This window comes from Prionailurus viverrinus, chromosome B4, assembly GCF_022837055.1.
Source record: "Prionailurus viverrinus isolate Anna chromosome B4, UM_Priviv_1.0, whole genome shotgun sequence".
Classification (NCBI taxonomy): Eukaryota; Metazoa; Chordata; class Mammalia; order Carnivora; family Felidae; genus Prionailurus; species Prionailurus viverrinus.
In genome coordinates this window covers 40,304,935-40,327,462 of record NC_062567.1, presented here as the reverse complement: position 1 = coordinate 40,327,462, position 22,528 = coordinate 40,304,935, and the positions used below count along the sequence as shown (strand labels likewise).

Sequence of the window (22,528 nt, the reverse complement as noted above, 5' to 3'; positions counted from 1 at the left end):
ACTCCGTTTGCTGCTATTTCCAAATAAGAAGGCAGAAAATATTAAGGAAAAAAAATATCACAGTTAAAGAAGACAATAACCGACATAAAAATATGCTAGCGGAAGAGTAGATTAGGAGATGCAAAAACAACAACAACAACAACAACAACAAAAACACAGCAGTGATCTGGAAGACAGGATAATAGAAAGCACCCAAGCTGAAGAGCAAAAAAGGCAAAGAATTTTTAAAAGGAGGATACGTTAAGGAATCTTTTGGACAGAATCAAGCAAATAAATATTCATGTTATAGGGGCCAAAAAATAATAATAATAATGTTTGGCTACTGTATTTTTATTGCTTGTTTATTTGTCTGCTTTCATACCCACAGAACATAAGACCTTTTAGTGCATACCTGTTTCTACATATTTGACCATTCCATCTCCATAATTTGCATGATACTGAGCCCTACTTGGCTCTATAAATACTTATAAAACAACCAGATAGCTGGATGGATGGATGGATGGATGGATGGATGGATGGATGTATAGTTTGAATAGATAGATAGTTGAATACATGATGGATGGATGGATGGATAGATGGATGGATGGATGGATGGATGGATGTATAGTTTGAATAGATAGTTGAATACATGATGGATGGATGGATGGATGGATGGATGAAATAGTTTATATGATTAAAGACTGTTGGGGCGCCTGGGTGGCGCAGTCGGTTGAGCGTCCGACTTCAGCCAGGTCACGATCTCGCGGTCCGTGAGTTCGAGCCCCGCGTCAGGCTCTGGGCTGATGGCTCGGAGCCTGGAGCCTGTTTCCGATTCTGTGTCTCCCTCTCTCTCTGCCCCTCCCTCGTTCATGCTCTGTCTCTCTCTGTCCCAAAAATAAATAAACGTTGAAAAAAAAAAAATTTAAAAAAAAGACTGTTGAAGAGTAGTATATTTAGAAGGCAGTAACAAAACTTGTGTGTACAGTAAATGATAAAGACTATTGTGATTTTTGCCCTGTAGGTCAAAGCTTTCTTCTTGAGGTCCTGCCATTTCTCTTTTCAGCTTCTCACTGTCTCAATACAGGAAAATATTTTCTATTTTCATTCCCCCAGGATCTGGCTCCGCATCCGCCATCCAGTAATATCCCTAAGATCAAAGACCTATTAGCTCAATCCAATATCATTTCCAGAGACAACTACTGAATGCTGAAACTGCTTCAACATGTGAGCAGGCATATCTAATGGAGGACTTGCAGGCACGCTGACCTGCAGTGAAATAGCTATTTTGAGCCTGTCCAGTGTTGCTTAAATTGTAGCTTCCCTTGCCAACTATTCAGGCAAGAGACGTGAGGAAAGCCACAAAAGGAGCTGTGGGGAAGTGGAACGAAGAAGTAAGAGAGAGAAGGGGTTGCAAACCCGATTAGCTGCTTTACAGTAAAAGGCAGAGAAAGCGAGCATGAAGGGGAATGTGGATTTTATCCCTCCAGGAATTCTCTTTAGCCCACAAGGAATTAACCTTGACTGTAATTAGGCCCCTGAGAGCAATGACCCTTCCACAGAAGTTCAGAGACCTCTACTTTGTTTAGACACCCTGTGTGGGTGGAACTTCCTGTTTGCACAGAGAGCAGCATAAAGCCTAGTTGCTCTGAGGAATGTCTGGGACCAGACCAGTTGCAGGGGAGCGGGGTGCAGTACAGTCTGGTCTCCTGGGGGCCCTTCTCCCTGCAGCATGGGGAAGAACAAACTCCTTCATCCAAATCTTATTCTCCTCCTTCTGATCTTCCTGCCTGCAGATGCCTCAGTCCCTGGAAAACTGTGAGTTTCACATAGAACATAAAGAGTCCTTTCCCTAAAAGAGAATCCTCTCTGATTCTCCTTTGTATGATTCATTTGTCTTTCCCATGAAACTGTCACCTTCTTACCCTTAAAGTCTCTTCCCATGATAAGATTTCATAAATCTGGTTTATTCATTCTTTACTTATTCTTAACTAATCTTCTCCAACTCTCCAAATCTCTGAATTTCTAAATTTGCTAGGCATATGCAAAGACTTTCTAAGGGGCTTTGGGAAGTAAGTGATCCTTTCAAAGGAATCGATTTCCAGATCCTCACATTCAGATTGCTTGCTCTCGACCGTGCTATTTATCCTTTATTACTTCGCCTTCCTTCATTGTCCATCTTCCACTTTATAAAAGAAAGAGAGAAAGAAAGAAAGAAAGAAAGAAAGAAAGAAAGAAAAAGGCAAACCTCTCCTTCAATCGTATTCTACCATGGAGCACTGTCCTGGGGTATAAAAATCTGTAGGATGCCAAATCATAAAAACGATTTGAACTATTGATATTGGTGTGGAGAAAGCAAAGCATTCTAACGATGAGGGAGAAAATTCTTTGGCAGATTATGTGATGATGGATGCTTTGTGTCAACAAAGTTGAGGGGGATCCAAACGAAATACCAGCTGACAGGTGATTAGAAGCGATTCTTGATAGTAGATACTTGGTGAATGTTGGTATATAATGCAGAAGGAGTTGCAAAAGCCGGTAACAACGATATACTTGTTTTATCTGTGTTTTATTTACTTTCAGGTAAACAGTTTTTCGTGGCACTCATGTCTATACAGACTAAAAATAGCAACACAATTAATGTTAGGCCTCTTTCAATTCTCGCTATTAAGGAATAGCCATTCGTGGAAACACAAAAACAGCTCATTGTTCTCATTAAATATGTGCTTCGAAAATATTTTGATTTGCTATAGTATGTGTGAATCGTGACTTGTAATACATTCATATTGTTCTGATCAGTTGTATTCTCGTAAGGCTTCTAAAAATAATTCAATCCAGAAGAAAATGCTTAGCGTTTACAACTTTATGGTCGCATAAAGAGTTAAAGTTAAATTAAGCACCCATCCATAGTATCATATGTATGAGCATATGTATATATATATACATATAGAGTTAATAAAGAAGCCAGAGTTATCCATGAACATATTTTGAAGCATTAAAGTCTTAGGATAAACTTCTATGTAGTCAGGGGCATGGTAATTCAAGTTTAAGGAGGAAAAAAGAAAGAAAGATGTTAAATTTCTGATCATCACAGAAAGGACATTTTGACATATTTTTTAAATAGGTCATATTGGGTATGTTGTCGCTATAATATTTAAGAACCCATCAAAAACTTATAAAAGACTGATGTAAGTTTTAACTTTAAAAATGTCATTGGAAATAGTATCTTTTGCTATTACTTAAACTTGTGGCAAAAATATACATGTTTACTTGAAAATATGTAAGGAATGTGTAGTGTCTAAAAATTATTTTAGGAGTTCTGTGAGCAGAAATGTTTGAAAACTACACAGCCAAAAAAACTATGTATGAGGGTATTGTCAAAGTCTGTTCTGCTCATGAGTTACCTCGGCCCCAAATTCAATCACTAGAAGGCCATTTGTGGGCGGAACCACTGTCTAGCCAAGAACTGAAGGGCAAATATTGAAAATGCAAATAGCCAGAGTTAGGTAACAAGAAGATAACATTAGTTGCTCACCACAACTGAGACTTTAAACTAATGACTTTCTTTGAGCGTCAGATTCCATATCTACAAAGTGGAAGCAAGTATTTTCCATACGATTTTCACAGGGTTGTTGGCTATATATATCCAGGGAAAGCACTGCCCGTTGATTGGTTTTTGTAATGTCTCCCCTGAGACCTTGCTTGCTTTTTACAACAGTCCCAGTGTAAAATAGATTTACGACACGGTAAGTGTAATCCGCCTATTTCTGATGTGAATTCGGATGCTTGCATACGGTGTTCCTGAAAGTGAGGTGTCTCAGCAAATTTGCTCACACAAGTCAAATGTTCACTGCAATGGCATCGGTGATGGAACAGGGAATAAGTCTCACACGTGCCGTTCCACAGCAGAGATCAATTTCATGTTCACCAATAGGTCTTCTTGTGGTAGAGAACGAACGACAGTAACAATAACTGTGATGGAAAATAGTGCTGGCGATAACACCAGGGTGATTCCCCTCCTACACTCTCCTCTAACTGGACTCCCCCATTCCCAGGCAGTACATGGCCCTGGTCCCCTCCCTGCTCCACACCGAGACCCCTGAGAAGGGTTGCATCCTTCTGAGCTACCTGGATGAGACAGTGACTGTAAGTGCTTCCTTGGAGTCCCTCAGGGGAAACCAGAGCCTCTTCACTGACCTGGTGGCGGAGAAGGATTTATTCCACTGCGTCTCCTTCACTGTGAGTATGCCCATTGGACTTAATACACTTGATTCTACTGGCTAGGGTCATAGGCATCTAGAATTCAGTCAAGATAAAACTTTGAGAGCCTGGAAAAGACTTCAGAAAGAAATCTAAATGTAGTAATTATGCATAGGAATTAAGAAGCAGTGTGTGTGAATTTCCAGCCATGGGAGCCAAATATTTATAGGCATATTAAAAATCAACTTAATGACCAAAGAAAATTTCTGTTAGCCAGGAGGGGAAAAAGCAGTATGCACTGGACAAAGGGAAAATGTGACTCCTTCTTAAAATGTGACTTCTGTAAAATGGAAAATAGAAAAAAATATTAATAAGGCACACTAGACCAATGCATGACGTACGCCCCCAGTGGTGGCCTGACAGGAACGCATCACCCCATACTGAAGAGTGAAAATTGTAGAAATTTCCATAAGCACATATCCAATCTCTTCAGAGTTGCCCACACATAACATGCTTATAGCCTACGGCCAATAAACTATGGTAGTTTTCTTTCCCATAGCCTTAAAATATATTCCTACCATGCCCTTTAAGCACATAACATCAACTTGGTAAAGTTCAGTATATAATTGGATCAGGACTGTATTGTTTGATCTATAAGGAGATGTGAGTCTCACTTATGACCTCTTGTACTGATATATTTTCCTCCATCTTCTGTTCTGTCTCCCCATTTGTAAAATGACAGAAGTAATTCCTGTCCATGGCAACTTGCCCTACTGACAATCAGGGGGGCGCAGTGAAGCAAAGGGGCCAGATGTCCAGGGAGGAGAGGAACATGGGGTGGCAGGGGAAACTTGGGAGACTGAATGGGTTCTTGGGGTCTGTCTTATGTTTCAGGTCCCAAGATCTCCATCCAATGAGGAGGTCATGTTCCTCACTGTCCAAGTGAAAGGACCAACCCAAGAATTCAAGAAGCGGACCACAGTCGTGGTTAAAAATCAAGAGAGTCTGGTCTTCGTCCAGACAGACAAAGCCATCTACAAACCAGGGCAAACAGGTACAAAGAGGCCCTACAGTTAGAACAGCTCCCAAAAGAAAAGATCTTCCTCCCCTGCATATTCCCCAGTCAAATTCCTTGTAGTCCTGGTTCTTTAAAAGTTTGTCTCACCAGCCCATAGGCCTGACTTAAGGTCTCTGGGACTCATGGAAAATATTTCTGTTTCAGTGAAGTTTCGTGTTGTCTCATTGGATGAAAATTTTCACCCCCTGAGTGAGTTGGTGAGTCTCCAAATGTCTATATGGAATCATTCGTATCTGGATAAATAATCTGGAAGCCTGTTTTTGGTGTTGGAGGAGGACCAGGGAGAGGAAGAATCTGGTATCACTGGTGGTGATTTCTGGCAGTACAACAGTGAGAGGTCCTCATTTAAACCAGAACCCCAGCTCAAGAGAGTGCCTAATTCTTTCCATCTTGGTACTGGTACTTAGTCACCTGTCACACAGCTAAACTTATTCCTTATAAAGTTCTCAATTAGGCAAATTAGAAAGAGATATTACGTAATAGAGCCACCTACACCATCAAACAGCTTAAATTCAAATAAACTATCAAAGAGTTAGAATTTTTCTAAACATACCTACCAAAAACCTCCTCTATAAAGGAAGAGTGTAATCAGTCTTTGTTCCTTGAAACTAACACTACTTGATCGCTTCTCAGCCTTTTGGCTAAGATCAAGTGAAACTAACCCTACTTGATATTGATAAGAAATAACTCTTTCAGCTTTAATGCAGGCATCAAACAAAAAAGTCTTCGTTTTTCTCTCCCAAAGCCACCACCCCACCACATCTTCTTGTCTCAAAGGCGATTCTTTTCTTCTAACGCCTTAAACAAAAGATTCTCACGTAATCCCTGCTTCCTCTCTTTGACACTCGCATCCACTACATCTGAAAGTCATGTTAGCTTGAAATATACCCAGACTATTTCTATTTCTTACCACTTGAATTACTACAATCTCATCCCGGCCAATATCACGGCTTTTGTTTTTTTAAGTTTATTTATTTTGAGAGAGAGAGAGAACGAGCAGGGGAGAGGCAGAGAGTAGAAGGGACAGAGGATCCAAAGCAAGCTCTGTGGTGACAGCAAGCAGAGAGCCCAAGGCAGGGCTCAAACTCATGAACCATGAGATCATGACCTGAGCCAAAGCTGGAAGCTCAACCAACTGAGCCGCTCAGGTGCCCCATGGCCAATATCACTTCTAAAAAAGACTATTTCAGTAACCTTGAAGCTGGTCTCCTGGTTTCTACTTTCACATCTCCGTCTAAAATAAACACCTTATCCATCACTGTAGCAGCCTTACTGTCCCCTGTTTTTTCTTCTTGGCATTTCCCTACCTGATATATAAATCAGGTGTGTGAGTGTGTGTGTGTATATAATATGTTTATCATATATATTCTTTATATTTCAGATACATGACTGATATATCATTGATATATATCTTAAATTCATAAATATTAAATATCAAATAAGTATCAATATAAAATTATAAATATATAAATATTAAGAATATATAAAATATGTATCTTGGGGCAGCTGGGTGGCTCAGTCGGTGAAGGTCCGACTTCAGCTCAGGTCATGATCTCACGGTTGGTGGGTTGGAGCCCTGCATCGGGCTCACTGTCGTCAGCACACAACCCGCTTTGGATCCTTTGTCCCCTTTTCTCTGCCCCACCCCACTTGTGCTCTCTCAAAAATAAATAACGCATTTTTTTAAATGACTAAATATTGATAGCAGAGGAGCTATTCCTCTTCTTTATTCTTCGAACTAAGAATTCTTTGGCCATCTCGATATTTGGATCTGAGTATGGTTACTTATAATTTTGTTGGTGTTTGTTTCTTAATCCGTAAAATTTCATAACAAAGGAGTGAGTATTCCTCACTTGATGCTATAAGCATTGAAGTAATGTCAGTAAATACTATTGCTAATGAAAGGCTGTGCACATACCTATATTTTGCTGATAGCTTAATAAGCTCTTAATATTATTTATTAATTGCTTAAAATAGATTAGTTAAAAGTTTTATAAAACTTAACCTGAATTTTTTTCCTGTTTTACTATAGATAGAGGTATTCTGCATAAAGATGTCTTGCTTATAAATCACAATTAAGAATATTTGAAGATAACTCTACATTCCTTTATTTCTCTTTTGTCTTTCAGATTCCACTTGTATTCATTCAGGTAAGCAACAGGAATCATTCCATAATCAGAATTAAAGTAATACATTTAGAGAAAATGTTCATATTTGAGAGGCTGTTACATTCTACCGGAAGCTTGTCATTAAGGGAGAAATGTCTGAGTTCATACAGCACCAGATAGTTTTGAGTCATCTTCCTTCCCTCCTTCACCACCACCCCATTGGTTGTCTTTGCGGATAACATAGGGGTCTCCATAGATTTCTGTTATTGTCTCTAAGGCTCTAGGCTCTTTTGTAAGTTACAATTACTGTATCCATAGGACCCGAAAGGAAACCGTATCGCACAATGGCAGAAACTCAAGTTAGCGAGTGGTCTCACGCAACTGGCCTTTCCCCTCTCATCAGAGCCCATCCAGGGCTCTTACAAGGTGGTGGTACAGAAGGAATCAGGTGGAAGAACGGAGCACCCCTTCGCCGTGGAGGAATTTGGTATGGATGATGGAAAGTCACGGAGCATTTTCTTCATATCCAAACTTCCAGGGCCTGGAATTTGAGGTTATTTAGAGTCCTTTCATTTCCTACATGTGAGGTTGGGCTTCGAGTAGAGTCAGTTATATCTAACCCCAATGAGACTATCAATAATCTGTGAATAGGACTTTGTATAGCTTGGTTATTTTTGTAATAATTTTTAATCTCAAAAAAAAAGTAAAATACCTTTAAGAGAAGGCTTCCATAATTCATTAGGATTACAGTGTTCCGTCACAGTCCTTCAACCAGAATATCCATTTGATGGTAAGGTGGTTGGAAGGAAGAGTACAGCTAACTTTTCAGGACCCTAAGACACTGTTCGGGAACTGTTACAGAGAAACTGAAAATACTAACTCCCCCAAAGTTGAAAAACAACCACTAACTTCCTTTATCTCCGATGAACAGTGCTCCCCAAGTTTGAAGTCCAAGTAACAATGCCAAAGATAATCACTATCTTGGAAGAAGAGGTGAATGTGTCAGTATGTGGCCTGTGAGTTTATCGTTATTATTTTTTTTAATCGTTTGAGAGAATTATTTAAAGGAGATTCACCATGGGGAAGCTGGGTGGCTAGTCAGTTAAGCGTCTGACTCTTGATTTCAGCTCAGGTCATGATCTCGCATTTCCTGAGTTAGAGCCCCACGTCCAGCTCCGTGTTGACATCAGGGAGGATTCTCTCTCTGTTTCTCTCTCTCTCTCAGCCCTTCCCTCGCTCGTGTGTACTCTCTCTCTCTCTCTCTCTCTCAAAATAAGTAAACTTTAAAAAAAAAAAAAGGAGACTCACCATTTGGGATATTTTCACTCATTTCTTTAAGAACAGTGGGAGGACAAATACTTTAAGTACATGGAATCATCCCATCTCTAGAACCTTCCTCGCCTGTTGCTTCTCTATCTTTCCTTCTTATGTTCTTTCATGTCCTTACCAGCGTCGTCATAACTATCACGGGGCAAGCAACTGTTCCTAGAGAACCTATCTATGAGGACTGATTCTGAAAGTGACAAAGCTATACGCACACACACACACACACACGTACACACACGCACACACAAATGGGACAGTGTTGAAGGATAGTGACTTTCCCATTTCCCAGGTAGAGGAAATTCTGTCATCAACAGATCATTTACGTGACCTTGCACACATAGTGGAAAAATAGCTTTGATTCAGAATTTGTAGAGATAGGCATATTACCAAGATCTCAGCTGAGTCATCGGTCTACCCAGGTCATGTCACATTCCTCTCAGCACTGCCATTTTTCCTGATGAGACTGGACATGATATCTCAGTTTGGTCCTTTCCAACCTTGAAAATTCATGTTTCTAAAATCTAATGTTCCCATCCCCAGTCGTCCATCGATAGCACTAGCAGAAAGAGCAAACAGAGTGAAGAAACCAGCCCTGCCCACGACCGCACACGTAATGCACCCACGATTCCGCAGGGTCCCTGCCCCAGCACTGTCTCAGAGTAATCGCCACCAAATTCCTGATCCTATGTAACTGGTGAGCCAATACTCTTGCAAGTAAAGATTCAGAAGATATTTTAGATAGGGAAGGAAACAAATGCCCTTGAAAACACATCAACCATCAATGACATATCTATATGGCACAAACCCAGTTTCATAAAAAGTAAAGAAGTTAAACTCCATATACATACAGAAGGCAACACATCACAAGAGGATAATGGAAGGAGACACCATCATAGTAATAGTTTGTATTCCTAGGTAGAATTGAGGGCATTTTCTCTCTTCTTTGTTTTGTTGGTATTGTTTTTTTCCCCTCTCTCTTAAGAACAGGGGTAGCTTTGGTAATAAGAGATGTATCTTTTAAAAGATGGGATTAAAAATAAAAAAGTAAGGGGCAAAAAAGACATGATCAAAGAAGACTAGTAAATCTCAGCATGTCGCACTAGAGATTTGTTAAAAAGAAGGGTCATTACTTAACATACTTGCTCTCAGCATTGTGAAGGCCCTGCAGAGATTAGAGGGAAGTACAGAGAGGAAATATACTTCAGCTAAAGGGGGAATATAAATAGGTAGAAAATGGGGATGTTCAATGTCTGCTTTGATTCATTTGGCAATGTTCCTATGACAGATACACATACGGGAAGCCTGTCCAAGGACATCTGACTATGAGCATGTGCAGAAAGTACAGTAACCCTTCTAACTGCTATAGTGGAGAGTCACAGGCCATCTGTGAGAAATTCAGTCAACAGGTAGGTGGAAGACTGTCCCTCCTAAGGAACTAACAATAGAGACATTGTTGATAAGCAGTGAGTTACAACATGGTGCTAACCCAGGAAGAGAACACTCTACAAGAGAATGCTGTGTTAGCCACAGTAATTTACATGTCAGTGATTTAGCACAATAAGAATTACTTCTTTCTTATAATTGGCTACTGGGGGTGTGCTTGGTTCACCAAGCACCCAGAATAGTGGAAGTGGAGAGCAGTCTCCAAACCTGGCATTCAAAGCTGCCTTGGACATCTACTTGTATGAAGGAAGAAGGAGAATCATTATACCTGTTAAGCATTTGGGCTGGGAAGGGTATAGGTTTTGCCTTCTTTCCGTGAGCAAGAACTTGTCACATGGCCCCACCTACGTGCCAGAGAGGTAGGAAACACAGTCTTCAGATGGGCAGCCACTTCCTTGCAACAATTGTGTACTATGGAAGGGGGGCCCGGCTTTGTTGAAAAGTTAGGTCCTCCCTACAGTAAGATTACCCACAAATTTTTAAGGCATGCCTATCCCATTAACTCTAGGGAACATCAGATACTAAGAAATATCTGTCTGTAATAAACCAGATGCTATCAGGAAATGTAATCATAACTAATCCCTAGAGAATATTTATTGTGTTCTTGTCGTTAGAAAACCCCTAGGTTACACGGTCCCCCCAAAAAATCCCACCAGATTAACCGACCACTGACCTGTCCAGTATTACGTTTCTGTATTTTGCTTTATCCCCTCCTAGCTAAACAGCCAGGGCTGCTTTTCTCAACAAATAAAAACCAAGATCTTCCAGATGAAGAGACAAGGGTATGAAATGAAGCTTGAGGTGGAGGCCAAGATCCAAGAAGAAGGAACAGGTCTGTGTACCATGTGGGTACGGGGGGAAAAGCAATGAACACTGATTTATTTCCTTTGCCAAATTATGAATTGGAAGGGAAGTAGTAACATAAGAAGTTCAGGGGGGGATTGGAGCACCTGGGTGGCTCCGTCGGCTGAGCGTCTGACTGGGGCTCAGGTCATGATCCCACAGTTCACAAGTTCGAGTCCCAAGTTGGGCTCTGTGCTGACAGCTCAAAGAGCCTGGAGCCTGCTTCGAATTCTGTGTCTCCCTCTGTCTCTGCCCCTCCCTTGTTTGTGCTCTGTCTCTCTTTCTCTCAAAAATAAGTTAAAAACATTAAAAAAAAAAAAAAAGAAGAAGAAGAAGAAGAAGAAGTTCAGGGGGGATCATCCTTCCAAAAAGCAATTTATTTTCTTTCTTTTTTTTTTTTCCAGAGGTAGAATTAACTGGAAAAGGATCCAGTGAAATAACAAGAACCATAACCAAACTCTCATTTGTGAAAGTGGACCCATACTTTAGACAAGGGATCCCCTTCTTTGGGCAGGTGGAGTATTTTCTAATTCACAAATCAAAATACGTAGCGTCATTTAATAAACACAAATCCTGCTAAAACCAGACCTGCTTAATATTATCTATTGATTAATATAGCCAAAGGTATAAAACCACATAAAAATAAATCTTTCCCTCTATGAACTTGTATATGAAATCTATAAAGTCCTTCTAAAGCACCATCAAAATCAGAAGGGTTGTTTCCCCCCACTTTTTGAACAGCCTTGTGCGATGTCACTCAATCTTTTCATCTTTTCACTACCGGTAGATAGTGTCAGGTTTTTAGATTTCCTCACAAGAATCTCAAAATTCCCCGTGGCCACTTACATGATCCTCTGACACTAACTTTATATGGTAGCGAGTGGTAGGTGGCTTTAATTTTTATTTTGAAGTCTAAAGGATTCTACTGTACCTAGTGTTTCTCCATGGATATTACAGTTAACATTACTTTCTTTTACGCTCGCAAGAATTTATTAAAAACCAGTGCGCATAAGGGTAAAATACTGCTCTGTAAGATTTCCAGATTCTAAAAATACAAATTTTCTCACGTGTCTACGAAAAACCTTGTATTGTTATTTTTCTATTGGAAACAGACATGTGCAAATGGGTCTTTCTGATTCCAAAAGTCTGAGATGACAGTTGTATGCCCACCAATGAGTAATTACCGTGTATCATATTCTTAATGGACATGTTATTGAGGTTTCAGGTGTGGAGACTGTAAAAGACAGAGGGACTAGACCCCATTAAGAAGTGGTGAAGTCTGTTTTAGAATGTCTCGATTATGTTCTGACAGCAAACAATTTCAGAAACTTTAGTCACTTCCTAAAATGCACAGTCTATTTATTTTTAATTTCTCAGAAGTATATTGTGCTTGTATTTTTGTATTTCCTTCCTGCCAAATAACTACCCCATTAGTCATAAGACTCTCTCATCAATTCGAGAGAATCTAACCTTGACTTTGCCCGCGCAGCCAATGTTTCATTGGCGAACTCGGATCTTATTCATTAATTACATACGTTGATCCCAGTCTTTGAACAGTGCTTCCTGCAACCAAAAATGGCTTCTACTGAAAAAAAAATCATCCTCTTTGAAATCTTAACTGGACTACTCATCTACCGAGTTCCATATTAGCAGTAATTTCACTTTAAGCCCTTACTGAATACTATATGATTCGCCTCAATTTTGCAGTTTGCACATGGGGAGTGCCTCCTGCTATCTGCCTACCTTCCAAAAGTTGGAAAATCTAGACTGAGAAGCAGATATATAAAAAGCAACTAGAAAAGTACACGGGATAATGTATTAGCAACTTCTAACTTGTGCATTTATTATACTTCAGAACACTAACCCATGAAAAGCTAACGGTCAGCCACCAAATAAGCGCCTGGGGCTCAATTAAGTTTGGCTAAGGGGTTAAAAATTGTCATTACGATCTGACTCTTGTGTTCTTTGACTCTCCAAGGTTCTATATAACCCACAGCACTTCTAAAATATCCAGAGAATACACTTTTCAGGTCATCCCTATCTTCATTTCCATGATTCTCCATCCCTTTACACTGCTTTACTGTTTGTCTCAGGACTGATGACTACTAAACACGTATATATCATTTATGCATTTATTTAACATCTATCTCTTTTACTAGATGGTGAGCTCTATCTAGATGGCGGAGCTTTGCTTTGTTCACTGCGATAGCCTCAATGCCCGGAACCATATCCAACATATAGGATGTACTCAATAAATATTTGTGATAGAATGAATGTTTGGTGACTGCTGGGTATTAACCATATAACTGATCCACAGATTTTAATCTTCAGGTGCAACTAGTGGATGGGAAAGGTGTCCCCATGCCAAATGAACTCATCTTCATCACAGCAAATGAAGCTAACTATAAATCCAATGCGACCACTGATGAGCATGGCCTGGTACAGTTCTCTATCGACCCCACCAGCGTGATGGGCACCTCTCTCACTGTCAGGGTAAGTTGGAAGAGAAGTCACCAATGACATGAAATAGCCTTGGAAATAAGGTTGCAACCTAGAAGTGATGACATTTCTAAGAGGTGTTTAGTCCTATGGAAATGAAAAAAAAAAGAAATTATAAGTCAATTTTTCAGGTCAACTTTGAAAACATTATTAAAAAGGAGGCAGTATAGTGTTGTGGTTAAAAGCGTGGGTTCCGTTTGTGCGCTGTTGAGAATGCAAAATGGTGTGGCCACTGTGGAAAACAGCACGGCAGTTCCTCCAAAACTTAAAAATAGAACTACCATATGATCCAGTAATCTCATTCTGGATGTATATTCAAAATAATTGAAAGCAGGGTCTCAAAGAGGTATTTGCACACTCATGTTGATAATAACACTACTCACATTAACCAAGAAGGGGAAGCAACTCAAATATCCACCAACAGATGAACGGAAAAACAAAAGGTAGTCTATACATACAGTGGAATGGTATCAGGTTTAAAAAGAAAGGAAATCTGTCACATGCTACAATGTGAATGAACCCTGAAGACATTATGCTACGTGAAATGGCCCATTACCAAACACACACACACACACACACACACACACACACACTGTATGATTCCACTTACATTAGGTACCTGAAATAGTCAAGTCATAGAAACAGAAAGAATAGTGGTTGCCAGGGGCTGCAGAGGAGAAATGAGGAATTGTTGTTTATTGGCTTTGGTTGGACAAAGATGAAAAAACTCTGGAGATCTATTGCACACTACTTAATACCAGCAATCTGTTCACTTACAAATAACTAAGATGGTCATTTTTGGTAGGTGTTTTTCCCACCATTAAGAAGAAAATGTTTACAGAAAGAAGAAAGGAAAAAAGGAAAGGGAAGGGAAGGGAAGGAAAGGAAAGGAAAGGAAAGAAAAGAAAAGAAAAGAAAAGAAAAGAAAAGAAAGAGTAGGTTCCAGAATCAGATAAATTATATTAAAATCCTGGCCTAACTCTATATTAAGAGAAAATAACGAAAAACTTCTATATTTTATTTTCTTATCTGTAAAGCGGGTACAATATTAGTACCTAATTCCTGGGGTTGTTGTGAGAATTAAATAAGATAATACATTTTTTAAATTATTTTTTCTTTTCAACTTTGTACTTAAATTCTAGTTAGTTAACATACAGTGCAGTATTGGTTTCAGGAGTACAATTCAGTGATTCATCACTTCCGTATAACACCCTAGGCTCATCACAACTAGCGCCCTCCTTAATGTCCGTCACCCATTTAGCCCATCCCCCATCCACCTCTCTCCATCACCCCACAGTTTGTTCTCTATCATTAAGAGTCTCTTGGGGCGCCTGGGTGGCGCGGTCGGTTAAGCGTCCGACTTCAGCCAGGTCAGGATCTCGCGGTCCGTGAGTTCGAGCCCCGCGTCAGGCTCTGGGCTGATGGCTCAGAGCCTGGAGCCTGTTTCCGATTCTGTGTCTCCCTCTCTCTCTTCCTCTCCCCCATTCATGCTCTGTCTCTCTCTGTCCCAAAAATAAATAAACGTGGAAAAAAAATTTAAAAAAAAAAAAAGAGTCTCTTATGGTTTGTTTCCCTCTCTCTTTTCTTTTCCTTCCCATATATTTGTTTTGTTTCCTAAATTCCACATATGAGTGAAATCACATGGTATTTTTCTTTCTCTATCTGACTTATTTCACTTGGCATAATACACTCTCACTCCATCCACGTTGCTGCAAATGGCAAGATTTCATTCTTTTCGATGGCTGACTAATATTCCATTGTATTTATATACCACATCTTCTTTATCCATTCATCAGTGGATGGACATTTGGGCTCTTTCCATAATTTGGCTAGTGTTGATAATGCTGCTATAAATCTATAGCATTTAAATATATTGGGGTGCATGTGCCCCATCAAATAAGATACTACATTTTGAAACTAATAAGAATTTAAATAAAAACTTGAAACAAAAAAAAGAGGGGGGGGGGGAGAAACAAGAGGAAAAACCCGGTAACCTAAGTTGAGTCGTCCTGAAATGAAGACAGAGACTGCCAGAAAATGAGAGTAGAGAACATGAGGCTGAGGGTTTTGAGAAAATGTTTGTTACATATAAATTACAGAAAAAGAAAAGGCTGTATTCAGCCAAGCTCTATAGACGAAGAAATAGCAAAAATAACAGAAAATGCTATTGCACAGATTATGATTTACTTCCACTCACAAGGAACCCAGAGTCCAGTAGTATGGAGAAATGGGAGGTAACGAAAACACTGTTGTAACTTTTTTTTTTTTAATTTTTTTTTTTTCAACGCGTATTTATTTTTGGGACAGAGAGAGACAGAGCATGAACGGGGGAGGGGCAGAGAGAGAGGGAGACACAGTATCAGAAACAGGCTCCAGGCTCTGAGCCATCAGCCCAGAGCCCGACGCGGGGCTCGAACTCACGGACCGCGAGATCGTGACCTGGCTGAAGTCGGACGCTTAACCGACTGCGCCACCCAGGCGCCCCAACACTGTTTTAACTTTTGACGCAAAGCCGGCTGGGTACACGTAGCACATGGGAATTTGCAGAATCCACAGAGCTACATTACTGTTCTCCGGGGTAAAGAAGTGAGTTTTGCATTAACATGTTAAGGAAGATAAGGTAGATCTAGAGGTCAGAATCAGAAAGGTGATTGACATTCAAGGAAGAATGTAGATCTTGTTGCATTGAGCAGTGAAGTTAATGAAACAACTATGAAATTTAAAAAGTAAGCCTAGGGGCGCCTGGGTGGCTTAGTCGGTTGGGCGGCCGACTTCGACTCAAGTCATGATCTCGCGGTCTGTAAGTTCGAGCCCCACATCGGGCTCTGTGCTGACAGCTCGGAGCCTGGAGCCTGTTTCAGATTCTGTGTCGCCCTCTCTCTGACCCTCCCCCGTACATGCTCCGTCTCTCTCTGTCTCAAAAATAAATAAATGTTAAAAAATAAATAAATAAAAAATAAAAAGGAAGCCTAGAGACTTTAAGAAAAAAAAAAAAAAACATGAGAAACAAAAATTTAATAAAGGTTTTTTTTTCTTTTATGAAAGAAAGTGCAATCAACCCAAATGGCTTTTCAAATACTAGGCCCCTAAATAGGCAAAGGAGGACATTATTTTGTATGTAATATATTCATGTTTATAGTATTAGACACAGAATCCTCAAGCTACTTTTAGGAATATCTCAATTTAAAAGTAATGTCCTTTAGGGAGCACCTAGGTGGCTCCATCGGGTAAGCGTCTGACTTCAGCTCAGGTCACGATCTCACCATTTATGAGTTCGAGCCCCACATCGGGCTCTGTGCTGACAGCTCAGAGCCTGGAGCCTGCTTCGGATTTTGTGTCCCCCTCTTTCTCTGTCCCTCCCCCACTCATAGTCTGTCTCTCTCACTCTCAAAAATAAATAAACATTAAAAAAATTTTATAAGTAATGTCCTTTAGTTATCAGGGTTTGGGGATTAAATGTGATGTTTAACTTCTTTTTTAAAAGTTAATGTGTTATTTTGAAATGAAAATGGAAAAAATATATACTTATGAAAAAGATAATACATATTAAAGCACTTAGTAAGCCCCCTTTAACTTGAATATGAATATTATTACTGTAAAAGCCCATTTTAACATCACTAGCATTTAAGCTTTTGGGGTGGTTTTATTTTTAGAGGGAGGGGGAGAGAGAAAGAGAGAGTGAGAGCAAGGAGGGAAGAGGCAGAGAGAGGGAGAGATAGAGAATCCCAAGCAGGTCTCCCCCGTGAGCGGAGAGCCCAATGCAGGGCTCAAACCCACAAACCATGAGATCATGACCTGAGTCGAAACCAAGAGCTGGTCGCTTAACTGACTGAGTCCCCCAGGCGCCCCATTAACATGACTAGTAGCATTCCTTTCAAGTGTATACACCCTATAAATTATTGTTCTTGCTTTATTTTCCCACTGCTATTCTAATTTTCTCCAGATTTTTGTTATACCCATATAATTCACTTTATATTAGCAGAGTTCTCTATGCATCAATGGAAATGTAAATATACACATAGAGATATATGGACACTCAAGTAAACATTACATAATAATGATGACAAATAAATGGGATATTTGATTGAACCCACTTTACATGGATGGCATTAAAGCCCGTATCTCCTAATTAGCTAAAAATTGAGTGTTTGCCCATTTATTCAATCAAGAAGTGTCTTGAACGTTTTCCATGCGCCAGGCAATGTGCTCATCCTGAAAATAAAAATATTATTTTTAAATAACTCCTCTGGTAATTATTTATATGTTATCACTGGAGCGTATATTGAAATATAAATAAAGTGTTTTGCTGACACAAGGATTCATTCATGCCACTTGGGAGGTGAGGATGAGGATAGGGGAAGCCTGAAAAGAATATGGAAAGTCTTCTGCATGGAGAAGAGTTAAATGACAACCCCAAAAGGGCTTATGAACCTTGAGAGTCCAGAGGCACAAAAAGCATTAAAAACAATCAGCCTGGGTGGTTCAGTTGGGTAAGAGTCTGACTCTTGATTTCGGCTCAAAGCATGGTCTCAAAGGTTGGTGGGTTCGAGCCCCACTTCAGGCTCTGTGCTGGCAGCTCAGAGCCCGCTTGGGATTCTCTCCTTCCCTCTCCCTCTGCCCCTCCCCTGCTCTTGCCACACAAGCTCTCTCGCTCTCCAAATAAATAAGTAAACATTCGGAAAGCAAAATAAAATAATCAGCCACAGACAGCCCAGGAGTGATAGATAGACTTCAGCTAACTGACCAACTCAACTCTGGAACCCAACGCTATTGACAGGAAGTGTTCTCAGACCCTTAAGGTTGAAACATGACATATTCATAATACCTGGTGGAAATCCATCGTAAATAAGTCTCCGAAGTGTAGTTCTTCAGTTTCTGGAGACTATTTGGTCTCCTCAGTGGGCTTTTAGAATTCCAGCGTCTCTGTCTGCGTAGGTAAAGTGGCCCCCAAAAAAGTGTCGCGCAAACGAAACACAGCAAAAGATGCCTCTGTGTATGCCCTCCAGAAATTTAAATACCAACCCAGGGAGCCTCTGCGGTGCAAAGGCCTGCAATAGAGATAAACACTCTCTCACTTTTTACTGTGGAGTAAAAGATTTCTAGGTGCTAGTTAAGGTAGGACGATGAACCAAGGCAGTTTTGTGAGAACTTTGATTCCCTCTGACATATGATCTATGAAATTAATACTGTGGTTTTTTTTTTTTTAATTCACTAGGTCAAATACAAGGATCAGAGTCCCTGTTATGGCTATCAATGGCTGTCAGCAGAAAACGAAGAAGCTTATCACACTGCGAACCTTGTATTCTCCCTAAGCAAGAGTTTTGTCCACCTAGAGCCCGTGCCTCATGAACTGCCCTGTGGCCAAACTCAGACAGTCCAAGCACATTATATCCTGAATGGACACGCCCTGGAGACGCTGAAGGAGCTCGTGTTCTATTATCTGGTGAGAAGGAAGGCCAGTTGGTTGACTCCCCATAGGCAAGAGCCCTCTGAGGGGCAAAGAACCAGGAAACCGCGTAGATGTCACTACTTTGACTTATTATCCATGTTCCTTTTGAAAGTTTGGCTTCTCTTTGGGCTAATTATTGCCCGCTCGGGCTCAAGAAAGCAAGAATGACGCATGAAGGGCAAGACGTGGGGTGTAAGATTTTTGTCAGGCAAACCAAGTTCCTTTTCCTTGCCTTTTCTGCAGATAATGGCAAAGGGAGGCATTGTCCGAACTGGGACCTATGTGCTGGCTGTGAAGCAGGGAGATAGTGAGTATTTCCATAATTCCACATTTCTGCCCCACTCCGACACAGTCAGCCTTCCGCTGCAGAAATACCAGAAATAGTTTCAAAAAAGAGAGAGGATTTCCATCTAACTCCAATAAATGAGAAGCTGAGAGGGGAAAGAAATAACGGGGTGCTGTTTTTTTCACCCTTTACCGAATATTTCTTTTCTTTTCCTTCAGCACTGTATTCTGTCCAGATCATTTAAAGTGTTGATGTTGTTGTCTTAGAATCTCTGCGTATTCCACGTTTCCAAACCATAGACATTCATGGAGCTTCTTCTCAAATGGCATTTTAAAATTGTTTTAAGGGGGCGCCTGGGTGGCGCAGTCGGTTAGGCGTCCGACTTCAGCCAGGTCATGAGCTCGCGGTCCGTGAGTTCGAGCCCCGCGTCGGGCTCTGGGCTGATGGCTCGGAGCCTGGAGCCTATTTCCGATTCTGTGTCTCCCTCTCTCTCTGCCCCTCCCCCGTTCATGCTCTGTCTCTCTCCGTCCCCAAAATAAATAAAAAACGTTGAAAAAAAAAATCAAAAAAAAATTGTTTTAGGAAATGGAGAGAAAGGTAAAATTTTGGAATGTTTTCCATATGCTCCGTCTTTTGCTGAGTCATTTATATCTTTCTATCATATTCCCTTTTGAAGATAGTTCTGATTTATGAAAGGTTAAATTGGGTACTTCCACCATGGAATGGGACTCTCGCCATGAATAAATACGGACCGATATAAACCTCCGAAGTTTTCAGCTCTTCTAAGGAAGTCTCAGGGACCACTTACAACAAAACTTACCAGTGAACCACTCTTTTGTTGTTTCTTCATAACTTCTGGTTCTATCTCCCTTCTCTAGTGTGAAGTCTAGATCAAATAGTAGCCAAGTGGATGTCTCCATGCCCTCAGATAAAATCAGAACTCTGTGTAGACGAGCTAAAGCTGAAAATTAGCCTGGAACCATTGTAGGATAAGAGAAGAGAGCACTTTGATAAGGTTCTTCCTAAAGCTAGAGTTCTCAGAGGTACAGAATTCTTAGAGGTAAACATTCTCTGTTTACTACTAAGCCTACTAGGTCTGCTGGTTGCTACCCGTTATACCAACCAATAGAAACAGCCGTTAACCAGACCAGGCTCCTAAAACTGGCTTCGTGGGACAGAAAACTTTCATTTCAGCGCTGGGGAGACGTCTAACCCATACTCACAATTCCTCATTCTTTCTGCGCTCCAGTGAAAGGCCACTTTTCGGTGTCAGTCCCTGTGGACACAGACATTGCTCCCATCGCCCGATTGCTCATCTACGCCATTTTACCTGACGGGGAAGTGGTTGGGGATTCTGCAAAATATACGATTGAAAACTGTCTGTCCAACAAGGTGGGTTTTTTTTTTTTTTTTCAGTTGCTATTATTATCAATTATTTTCTGCATGTGAACCACTGGGGCCAAAGGGGTTAAAATGAACCCTCCAGAGATTTTCAGCAAGGGAATGGCAGAGACACACGAGGAATCCATGCCACTTGCCTCCTAGTTTAAAATTCTCGTGCACTGTCGCTTACTATATGATACAGTTCAGAGTATCTTGCTCCCGTCTATGAGAAACATTGGAAACACGAGTTTTTAAGATTACTAGGGAGCCAAAAGAAAAATATGAGAGCATCTAGAACCGTGTGCACTCACCCACACTTAACAAACACCTTACCTTGTAACAAAGGTAAAAAATGGAATCTCAAATTTAATCATTTATGAGAATTAGATGTCATTACAATGGTTCAACTGATTCTTGGGAGTCAGAGTGAAGCGTAGGGGACAAAAAGCCTCAAGGCTCCCATGGTGCCGACCACCGCCAAGTCAAATAAAGTCAGTACGTCCTGAATGCGTGGAACACTCAGGAAATGCTTGTGAACGATCAATTAAATCAGGACATTTGTTTTTCTGACCATTCTCCCCAATTTCATAGGTGGACTTGAGCTTCCGTCCAGCACAAAGTCTCCCGGCCTCACACGTCCACCTGCGAGTCTCAGCTTCTCCTCAGTCCCTCTGCGCCCTCCGTGCCGTGGACCAAAGTGTGCTGCTCATGAGGCCCGAGGCTGAGCTGTCAGCGGCCTCGGTGAGTTCCCGGCAGCCCTGGGGGGTCAGGAAGGGCCGTGCGAGGGGCTCAGGGTGAGGAGAAAGGCCTCTCTGAGTAAGATAGAATCTATCAAAATTCTATTTACCTAGGAGTTAGTAGCTTTGATCTCTTTCATGGGCACTTTTTTGGGTGAGAAATATATTACATTTCAACACATAGATATGTATTTGTTTACCTAATTTATATACGTATACAAACATAAACACGCATATGTACATGTGTGTTTGTTTATATACGTGTATGTCAATAAAATTATGCACCATTCAAAGCCCCTGAAATCCTAGAGCTCTCTAAACTGGTAATAGGTATTTTCAAACTAGTTGTAATGTTTGAAAAAGCCTAACAAAAGTGGTACATTTAGGTGCACGACAACTGATATGAAATATCAAATTTCTGTTTTTGTTAAGAATTGTATCAAACACTATAGGTTCCAAGATGAACCCAATTTCTGAAGGAAGATATACATTGTCTCTGATGAATAAAGATTTGGAGAAATGGAGGCACCTGGGTGGCTCAGTTGGTTAAGCATCTGACTTCAGCTCAGGCCATGGTCTCACCGCTCATGAGTTCGAGCCCCCCAACGCCAGTGTGGAGCCTGCTTGGGATTCTTGGTTTCTCCTCTCTCTCTCTCTCTCTGCTCCTTCCCTGTTTGTGTTTTCTCTCTCTCAGAATATATAAACTTTAAACAAAATTTTTTTTGGAGAAATGAATTACTATATGATAAATGACATTAATAAATTAAATCCTTTAAAATGTCAATAGAAGAAATAGCACAAGTGTATGCTGGAGTAGAACAATGAGAAACAAGTCACCACTTGCTAATAGTCATTTGCTTGTGTCTTCAAATTTTCAATATGAAGCCAATTGAAATAACCTCTTCCGGAAGTTTCTTTTTTACTATCAAAATTTTACAAAGAGAAATTTATATTTTTTACTAAGAAAAAAAGTTATAAGAAACGATTTTTAGTTTTTTAGTCCTTCCAAATGGAATTTAATTGAAAATAATAGAATTCTTCTTTTTTTTTTTTTTTTTTAAATTTTTTTTTTTTTCAACGTTTATTTATTTTTGGGACAGAAGGAGACAAAGCATGAACGGGGGAGGGGCAGAGAGAGAGGGAGACACAGAATCGGAAACAGGCTCCAGGCTCTGAGCCATCAGCCCAGAGCCCGACGCG

At 40.4% G+C, this 22,528-nt stretch overlaps 1 protein-coding gene across 2 annotated transcripts in view; it reads left to right on the top strand.

The window, feature by feature from the left end:
- The first annotated feature begins 1,585 nt into the window (after positions 1-1,585).
- The window catches only part of LOC125170878 (alpha-2-macroglobulin-like), a 46,030-nt gene continuing 25,087 nt past the window's right edge, over positions 1,586-22,528 (top strand). The window contains exons 1-15 of one of the 2 annotated variants that reach the window (XM_047867775.1): positions 1,586-1,794; positions 4,032-4,215; positions 5,071-5,230; positions 5,399-5,451; positions 7,384-7,404; positions 7,681-7,849; positions 8,294-8,378; positions 9,974-10,094; positions 10,849-10,963; positions 11,379-11,488; positions 13,306-13,467; positions 18,689-18,916; positions 19,166-19,229; positions 20,458-20,600; positions 21,183-21,332. In XM_047867775.1, the coding sequence (XP_047723731.1) occupies positions 1,709-1,794; positions 4,032-4,215; positions 5,071-5,230; positions 5,399-5,451; positions 7,384-7,404; positions 7,681-7,849; positions 8,294-8,378; positions 9,974-10,094; positions 10,849-10,963; positions 11,379-11,488; positions 13,306-13,467; positions 18,689-18,916; positions 19,166-19,229; positions 20,458-20,600; positions 21,183-21,332 (1,851 nt within the window). In that variant the 5' untranslated portion in view covers positions 1,586-1,708. The remainder of the gene's footprint in view (positions 1,795-4,031; positions 4,216-5,070; positions 5,231-5,398; positions 5,452-7,383; positions 7,405-7,680; positions 7,850-8,293; positions 8,379-9,973; positions 10,095-10,848; positions 10,964-11,378; positions 11,489-13,305; positions 13,468-18,688; positions 18,917-19,165; positions 19,230-20,457; positions 20,601-21,182; positions 21,333-22,528) is intronic. The other variant, XM_047867774.1, reaches the window with a different exon arrangement.